At 39.3% G+C, this 9,112-nt stretch overlaps 3 protein-coding genes across 5 annotated transcripts in view; 1 reads left to right on the plus strand and 2 right to left on the minus strand.

Moving 5' to 3' along the window:
- The window catches only part of LOC104765900 (probable mitochondrial adenine nucleotide transporter BTL1), a gene marked incomplete in the record, with an annotated part of 3,378 nt that extends 2,479 nt beyond the window's left edge, over positions 1-899 (plus strand). The window contains 3 exon segments of one of the 2 annotated variants that reach the window (XM_019241353.1): positions 1-40; positions 146-383; positions 470-825. In XM_019241353.1, the coding sequence (XP_019096898.1) occupies positions 1-40; positions 146-383; positions 470-726 (535 nt within the window). 2 annotated transcript variants of the gene reach the window in all.
- Positions 952-5,469, minus strand: LOC104765901 (pumilio homolog 5). 2 transcript variants are annotated; one of them, XM_010489693.2, is made up of 11 exons: positions 5,285-5,469; positions 4,098-4,759; positions 3,533-3,976; positions 2,721-3,424; positions 2,468-2,609; positions 2,273-2,380; positions 1,960-2,172; positions 1,758-1,868; positions 1,466-1,660; positions 1,218-1,389; positions 952-1,132 (listed from the first exon to the last, which is right to left on the minus strand). In XM_010489693.2, the coding sequence occupies exons 2-11, from the start codon at positions 4,704-4,706 to the stop codon at positions 1,098-1,100; spliced, it is 2,733 nt and encodes a 910-aa protein (XP_010487995.1). In that variant the 5' UTR covers positions 4,707-4,759; positions 5,285-5,469; the 3' UTR covers positions 952-1,097. The 2 variants fall into 2 exon arrangements, with proteins under 2 accessions (XP_010487995.1, XP_010487994.1); XM_010489692.2 differs by having other exon boundaries at positions 2,721-3,976.
- On the minus strand, positions 6,240-8,783 carry LOC104765903. The gene is made up of 4 exons (XM_010489694.2): positions 7,643-8,783; positions 7,056-7,469; positions 6,773-6,975; positions 6,240-6,681 (listed from the first exon to the last, which is right to left on the minus strand). Exons 1-4 carry the CDS (start codon positions 8,085-8,087, stop codon positions 6,436-6,438), a joined length of 1,308 nt encoding a protein of 435 aa, XP_010487996.1. The 5' UTR covers positions 8,088-8,783; the 3' UTR covers positions 6,240-6,435.

A 9,112-nucleotide genomic window follows, 5' to 3' on the forward strand; every position in this document is an offset into this window, starting at 1 on the left:
TGCCAGTACACTTGTTTGCCATCCTCTCGAAGTCCTCAAGGTAATTATTATTAGTCAATCACATTCTGGTGTATATCTCAGAATTGAAAGCCTTTTCTTTGTTGTTGCAGTCGAATGATACTGATTTTTCTCTGATCTTTACCAGGATAGATTGACTGTGAGCCCTGATATTTATCCAAGCTTAACCCTTGCAATTCCGAGGATCTTTAGAGACGATGGAATCCGTGGATTTTACGCTGGCTTAGGACCAACACTGGTCGGGATGCTTCCATACAGCACATGTTATTACTTCATGTATGACACAATGAAGACTTCTTACTGCAAATCCAAGAACAAAAAGGCTTTGAACCGTCCTGAGATGCTTCTTCTTGGAGCTTTAGCTGGTAACTAAATTTTTAAAAAACTTCCTTTTACAGTATTTCCTGACATAAATCATGAGTAAGACTCATCGAGTTGTTAATGGGGTCAGGTTTAACGGCGAGCACTATAAGCTTCCCGTTGGAAGTGGCGCGGAAGCGGTTGATGGTGGGAGCTCTGAAGGGGGAATGCCCACCGAACATGGTCGCAGCAATTGCAGAAGTAGTGAAGAACGAAGGAGTGAGGGGACTCTACAGAGGATGGGGAGCAAGTTGTTTGAAAGTCATGCCGTCTTCGGGCATCACTTGGGTCTTCTATGAAGCCTGGAAAGACATTTTGCTTGCTGCCAACACCAAACCACTACTATAATGACGAAATTGGAACTTAAATTACCATTGTTACTTAAAGCTAAGCCTCTCATCACATTTCAAAGTTATGATTTAGGGAATGTGGTGACTTGGCTTTTACCCCATGAGATGTTTTTTTGGCAGTTGAGAGTGTTTTAACTCCCATGAGAAGTAAGAAGCTGAGTTCTTTTTGTTGTTGTTGAGGCTAATTCTGTGTGTTCTATTCAGTCAAAAGAAAAGAATGAAGAAGAGAGCAAATCAATTTTAACCACAAATCATGTTCACATCATATACATAATTGTTATACCATCACACTTTCATTCATAGATACAAAGCATATCCGTCTAAAGTTTAACATTGTCCAAATCGGCAACCCAAAAGAAAATCTCCTGTCTAACCTTCTATTCCTTCTTCTGAGACTTCACTCTCTGTAACAAACATATCAGAAAGTTCAGAACTCTCTACCACATACTCCATAGTGACTGCTCAAGTTTTAGTTTTAGAGAAAGATACCTTCACCAAACAGTTGTTCGAAACGGGCTACTATGTGTTTCCCGTATGTGTATTTCCGCAAACTCTGGAGATGAATTTTCATTCTCTGCACCAAAATCTCCCTTTGCTGATCTTTACTGATCTCTAAGACTTTCTGGACCACGTAATTTGCAAACTGATCCTTCATCATCGCCTGCAGAAGACAAAAAGAGTGTAAAATAAGTTAAATGTATGGTTTCAGAGAGCTTTCTTTAGGATTGTGTTCCTACCAGCAAGTGATTGTCTTCCTCGGATTTGCCCATTATCTCTTCAATGAGTAACTCTCTCTCGTTACTATCAGCGTGTTCCAGACACTTCTCCACAACGTTAGATGCGTATTTGTGCTGACTCATCTGAACAACATTCCCTGTCAACTTCTCAATGATTTGTCTCCTTTCATCGGGCTTACCTCTCTCCAGGACATGCTACAAGCAAAAACATAAGCCAAAGCACAAGATAAGGACCAAACGAATTCAAGAAAATGCCAAGAGAGACATAGGATCTGAAATTAACCAACCAAACCTGAGTGACATAATTCCCATACTGATCATGAGCAAGAGCAAACGTAGATTCCAGTATTTCATCGATTATACAATGAGTCTCCTGATCATCTGAGCAATGCTCCAAGATTCTCTATAATAAAGCAGACAAAAAAAAAAAAAAGAATATGAATATTTCAAGTTCAAAACACAAGAGGAGACAAGGCTCGCCCTTTTTCATTTACCTGGATAACTCGGCATCCATAAGGATGAGTAGAAAGAGTAGCGACTTGACCACGGAAAGCAGCAATTACGAATCCAATCCTACCCGCAGGCATACTCTCAATACACTTTTGGATAACATGATTACCGTTTTGATCTCTAACACACTTCATCACATTCCCATCGAGCTCACGAATTAGTTCTGTCTTTTGGTCAACATCTATCACTTCAAGGGCCTATAAATATCACAAGGCACAAAGAAGCACTTAGAAAGTTACTACCATTTACTTTAATATACTGACATTGATATAAGGACACTAATATTAATAAAATTACCTTTTGTATCACACGACATCCATACATTTGCAAACTTAGAGAAACCATCTGACCAGCAAGTTGCTTCACAAGTTCTTCTCTCTGTGCTGGAGTTCCATGTTCTATGAACTGACCCAAAAATTACTACTTAACTACAAACTTATGGACAAAAAAATCTTCTCAACTTGGAAAAAAGAAGAAGAAAAAGTTACTCACTTTTTGGATAACATAATTTCCAAAAACATCAGTCATCAATTTTGAAGCTTGTGGCAGAAGCTCACTATAAACAGATGCCTTTTCCTCATCGGAGCAGTGCTCCAGCTTCTGTTGAATAAAACGGCTGCCATGCTGATCGACGCTGAAGTAAAGAAATGAGTAATAGTATAAGATTACGAAGACATATCCTGATGCCTTCAAAACACTGATTCATAATTAAAGAAAATGATAGATATCGGAGCAGAAACACTGCCTGAATTCAACAACACGCCCTGCAATATCAGATAGCTCGAGTTTTCGAGCATTTGGAGACTTGAGTTCATCAAGAAAAGAATGTCTTTTGTGATCATCAACGATGCTGTTGGCTCCTCCTCCTCTGTTCCCTTGCCATCCACCAGGGTAGATCCCAGTGTTTCTACTTGGCCCTTGTTGATGATACCTTGTTTCACTTCGTCTTCCAAAGTGGCTCATCATTCCACCAACTGGCGAGGACGGCATCACTGGACTAGCCAGAGGTGATCCTGGATACTGCGGCATGACTCTTACACCAGGCGGCACTGCAAAATAGTTTCCCATATGCCGCGGACTTTGCAACCCATAACTCGGACTCAAAGGACTGTTGAGAGGTTCATGATTTGCCATATAACCAGCAGCTTGTAGGTCTTTCTGCCCAAAAGAATCATTGCTGCTCTGAAATGAAGGAGCATACGCATCCACTGGAGCCTGTTGAAAATACTGCAATTGATAAGGGTCCACGAGAGAGGGAACGTTTTGTCCAGTGGATGATACTCCAGGTAGAAGCCGAGCGTTGTTGTATCCCGAAGAAGCCGATGAGATATCATATGGCATAGGAACTGTTGCTTCATGAGATGCGTATCCACTCATATACTGAGGGACAACACCAGAACCAGGAGGGTAACCGCTATAAATATATTGCGGGGGGTACATACCCGAGGACTGAAAGTTTTGATGGTAAAATGGGCTCAGAGATGTCATATATGCTGCTGTAGATGAATACATAGCAGGCGGTGCTAAAGCGTGAGGAGATTGGAAAGTTGAATGTACCTCGCCAGTTGCAATCTTCGGTAAGCTCTGCATCATGTCCTGTGTACCGCCCATCCTTGGATAGGTCATTTGTTGTGGCGAACTAGGTTGAACCTGGTACGAGGATTGTATGTATTGCAAAGGCATTCCCCTTCCCTGAGGTTGTTGATTGTCTTGATTCCTCATCATCATTCTAGAAGCAGCGGAGGATGGAGGAGAAGCACCAAAAACAGATGCATTTAATCTCTCTTTCTGTGCATTAGCAGAAGAACTCTGTGAGCCCAAATCAGCAGAAAAGGGATCTTCACTAGTAATAGCATCCATGGAGAGAGAATCTGTCTCCCTCAGCAGATTAACAGAACTTATATCAGACTCCAGTAATCTTCTTGTGGTTTCTGAAGATGTATCAGAGGAAATGGCGTGGATGTCTTGTGCAATTGGACGATTACCTGCCGAATGAGGCCGCTTGAACACAGAAGAAAGTGTAAGTGGGAAATCTTCCTTCATGTAAAATGGACTTAAGCACAGAGAAAAGATCAAAATGCTAATATTTTACTAGTAAGTGATAGAATAAAGAACCATGTACCTGAATCATATCAGCTAAGCTCTTACGATGACCAGCCAGAGAAGCATAAGCTTGTTGTTCAGCCGATGATGCCTCATCCTCAGGCTCCTCTCTATGGGTTGAAAGAGCAGTTCTAGAAGAATGCAAGGAGGATCTTAACCCCATATTATCCCAGGAGGTTGTTGGACTCTGACTATTATCACCAACCCCACCCAAATGACGCAACAAGTGCTGATTCTCCCGTGAGATCAAAGGAGGAGGGAGTCTCGGATTCAAGTTGATGTTGGACAAATAGTAAGCTACATATGCAGGGTCGCTACGTATCTCTTCTTCTGAGTCATAATTCTCAATAGCCCTACTTAAAACTTCAGAGCTACTACCTTCCTGTTGTTTCAAGAGATGCCTAAGAGCTGCAAAGGAACCTTCCATGCTAGGCGGCGCACTTCCGCTCCTACTAGGGAATTTCCCGGTATTATTATCACCACCACTATCCAACCTATTTCTTTTCATAAGGAATCCTAAATCTTCAACCGCCATATCAAGTGAACCAAAGATCCCACTATCCCTAGAAGCCTGCCAATTTTTCACATGATCACCCTCAACCATTCTCATAGCGCTCTGAGTCGTCATACTTCTCTATATAATCAAGTTACCATATATCATACAAGGTAGTTTCACAACACCTGACACAAAGAAACCATAAAACAAAGAAGTAAGCCAACACTTCAAAAGTAAATTAAACAAAACCATAGTCCAAAAGAGAACAAAAGCTAAGAACTTTAAACACATGGTCCCCAATTTCATTAATTACAATTTCATCCCAAACAAGTAATCAGTCACATATGAATGAAATCTACACATCAACGATCGATATTTCGGACAAGATTTTCCCATTTCCTGAACTAAAAAAAATCAGTCAACCCACTCAATCAGTAAAACCAACAACAAGATCATCAAAAGACTCCATCGTTTTATAAAAAAAAAAACACACGAAACCGTTGAACTCACTCATCAACCTCGTTACAAAACAAAAAAAATCATATCCAGAAGCTAGAATCAAGGATCAAAATTAAAACAAAAGACTTTAACTTTTATCTCTTTTTCTTCTTTTTAATATTCATAAACTAGTTCCTTGCATGACTTGTCGAAGAAAGAAAAAAAAAGGTAGATACAGAGAGGAATAGGTGAAAGGAGGAAGAGTTAAGTACCTGATGGTGATATTCAAGCTTCCATGAAAGTGCTTTTTCTGGATCCGTTTTTTCTCAAAGAGCTCGAAATAAGAGAGAAGAGACCCAGAGAAAAAGAGAGATAGAGAGATTAAAACTAAACCCTTTGAAAAGTTTGCTTCTCAAGGGGCTTCGTCGAGTCACCAAGTCAAGAAGACTAATCCTAAAATGTCTTTTTGTTTTATCTTTTTTTTTCTTTTTCTCGGCAATTATTGGGATGTTTTAGTCTTTAATTTAATACCCAAATTTTGATTTTTTACGATATCGCATATTTGACAAACAAAACATTTACAATATTCAGAAATTACGACGGATTCGCAAACGAAGAGGTCGTCGTCTCTGTGCAAATGACTAAAATACACTTGGCTGCGGTGGTGGTGAAGGAAGCCCTTTTTGGTCTTTTTGGGTTTTGCGCTCCAAATTGGTGACTAGGTTTGCCACGTGTTGATACTTCTAGTTGGAAGAGATACGTTCACGTGGCTCTGCCTCTGTTGCCTGTTTTACTACCACCACCAAAAAAACACACTTACACTTGAGGTCTTTTTTGTTTTTGTTTTTGTTTTTGTTTTTAGTTTCTTCTTCTTTTTGGATGCGCTTACGCACACCTGCACAAATTTTTTTGAAGATTATGTTAGATTGTATATTAGAAAATCCAATTGTTTGTTTTAAACACCAAAACACTATTCATAATTTACATATTAGGATTTTTTGATATATATGATGAAGTGTTGTGGGAAAGAGAGAAAAAGTCCTTTAAATGACACATCAAAGACTTTGTCCAAAAACAATGAAAGTGATTTGTGAAATAATAAGACTTTTCCATCACCATCATCCTCTCATCATGGATTTAGCTTCCCATCAACAAGACAACATTGGATTCTTTCATATGTGCTAAATCCAAACGACAACAATGAAAATGGTCCCTAAATAGTGAATCTATTACCAAAGCTAGTGTGTTCTTCTTAGATTGGACCCTTATTTGCAAATATAATGATGCAAATGTAACTAACACACAATTTTTTCTTTGATTTTTGTCTGCAAAAAAAAAGAGAAAACCCCTTGAACCGGATCTTACTGATCGGATAAAAAGGGAACAGTTGAATTTGAAATCATTGTGTGTTCATCATTTATTATCAACAAGGGAAAAGAATTGGAGATGGGTGTCTTTGAAGCTTCCCAGCAGAAAAGTTGAGCTTCTTCATCTTTTCTTCACACCACAGAAGATGTTCTTCACTGATCTTCGACATCCTCAATACTCGTGTTGCGAGTTTGATGTCAATGGCTGCAAACAAGAGCTGAACACCTTCCCATGTTTGAGGCCATGATTTCTTTTTCAACCCTTTTGTCTTCTTTGTAAGCTCCTTCGCTTTCACCCTCTTCTGCAAAAGTTTTTTTTCTCTTATCAGACACCAAAGAAGCATTGCATAGTTTTCTTTTACACATACACATTTATGTATAGAGAAACTGTACCTTATCGATGGATGACTGAACCAGTTGTAATGGGGTTGTCGAATTCATATTGTTACCAAACAAGTGAATACCACCATTTGGTTTCTTCTTATCCATTTTCAAGAAAACGTTGAAAGTAAGGATCGAGCTCTCGATGATTTGGATGAGATCATCAGCAAGGACCATAAAGCCTGTATCTTTCTCCATCTCCTTTTTATCTGACCCTGAGATGGTAACCAACTTAAAGTGTTACCACTTCACATAAGGTTTTAAGTCGCAATGTGAATAGCTGAGGAAGTCTCACCTTGAATCTTAGGAGCTTGAAGGAGCTTAGGCATTGCGTTTCTTGCACGCGCATAAAGCTCAGATCTTGATCCTTGTTCAAATGGTTCATTCTCTATATACCTCTGCAACAAGACCAGGAATTGCTGAAACTGTTGAGCGGTATGGTTGTAGCAAGTCGGGGGTTCGGGTTGGCATGAGATTAAGTGGCTAAGCTGCGTATATTGACAGTGAAGTGCCTCCCAAGTGAGGCAGAGTTGAGCAACATAGGCAGTCTCTAGATCTTGGTAAGGGTCAATCTCTGTCTGCTGCAAATACTCGGTATCTTCCTCGGGCAAATCCAACTTTTTGAGAGAAAGACATCGAAAAGGTGAAGCTAGCTTCTTAGTTGCAGATCTTGGCGATGGAGTTGAAGGACTTGGAGCTATTCCAATGCCTGAGGAGTAAGGAGAGTAAAGAGTAACCAACAAATCCATGGAGAGCAAAGATGATTCAAGAGTTAAGAGATCAGTCCAATCTTAGCTTAACACAGAGATTTCACAGGAATGCAACATAAAAAGCCATTGATAAAGTCAGTAGAAATAGATCAAAGGGCAAAGAAGCTTATACCAGTTTCCTTGAGCTGCTGAGAGCTAACACGATCAAAGAAGAGCATACGCTCACAATACTTATCATAGACAGCATCAAAACCTCCCCACCATTGAAGTCCTTCAGCGACCACATCTCTCCACTCACTTGAACACTTGTCTCCTCCCACATCATCATCGTCTAGATACGATTCCTCTTCTTCTTCTTCTTCTTCTTCCTCTTCAGGTATCAACACCATGAAACTGTTCCTCCTTAACTCCTTGATCCTTCTCTTAACCTCATTAGTAATGAAATCGTCGTCGTCGTCGTCTTCGATCTCATCAGCTTTAGCCGAATCTGTCACACCAGCAGCGTCAGTGTTCTCACTCCTTGCCTGCTCTTGCTGAGCCAAAATCTTCTCTTCTTTCTCCTTTTCAAGGTTTGGCTTCCGAGACTTTCGAAATTTTCGAACTTTTAAGAAATCCATCTCCTCAATCACACTTGGAGAGAGTGAGCGTCTCTTACTAAAATCTTTAGATCTAACTTCAGATTTCTTTGTGCATGAAAAAAAAATGCGTTTCTCTAAGGCCAAAACGGACTCAATCAGAGAATCAACCAACCCACAAAATGAGGAAAATGCATGAATGTAAGATCTCAGAGAATCATCATGACCAAACAAAAACCCTAGAGAGAAACAGAAGATGAACAATGCATAAAGAATCACACATGAAATTCACACAAAGATCAGAGTAGTAGCAGTGCAGCAACAAAAGTCTGAAACTTCAGATTCGATTTATCTCTCTAGCTAAGAACTAAAAACACAAGCAAGCATTCCCATTCCCATTCGCTGTTAATTAAAAAAATCAACACTCCACTGAAACCACACTACACTGAGAGAAGAAGAAACCAAAAAAAGATTCAAAATTGAAGTAAAGAAAGAGAGAAACAACCCAAAAAGCAAAAAAAAACAAAATCGAAAGGTGAGAATTGAAAACGAAAGACAAAGACAGGAGGGAGATGAGAGAAATGTTTTGTAAGTGTAAACCACCACTTGCAAGAAGAGAGATAGATGTCTTTTACTACTCACGATATAAAGGCAGGACAGAGAGAGAGAGAGAGAGAGAGCACAATATAAATGTGAGAGGTCCTTTTAATTGATATCTCTCTCTCTCTAAACAGATCTCATTAATAAATCCAATAATTAAACTTGGTGATTTCAAATTCCAAAAAAGAACTCAGAAAAATCTCTTCTTTTTTTTTTAATTTAAATAAAAAATACACCTTTTTCCTCATAATTTCGTTTTCTAATTCCAGTCAAAACCCTCACAAAGAGGTTTCTGAGTCAATTGACTTACTATTTGTTTCCTCTATAGGGTCGTCGAAACTGTCTTTTGCTTTTTGAGTTTATTTTACTTTTTACTTTATATATTACTGAACTGATTTAGGGAGGAAAAAGGAAACAAAGACTTTGGTGTAGTAGTAGTAAGATATGTCTGAGAGAAGGAGGAGCTA

Source organism: Camelina sativa, chromosome 19 (assembly GCF_000633955.1).
Source record: "Camelina sativa cultivar DH55 chromosome 19, Cs, whole genome shotgun sequence".
Taxonomy (NCBI): domain Eukaryota; kingdom Viridiplantae; phylum Streptophyta; class Magnoliopsida; order Brassicales; family Brassicaceae; genus Camelina; species Camelina sativa.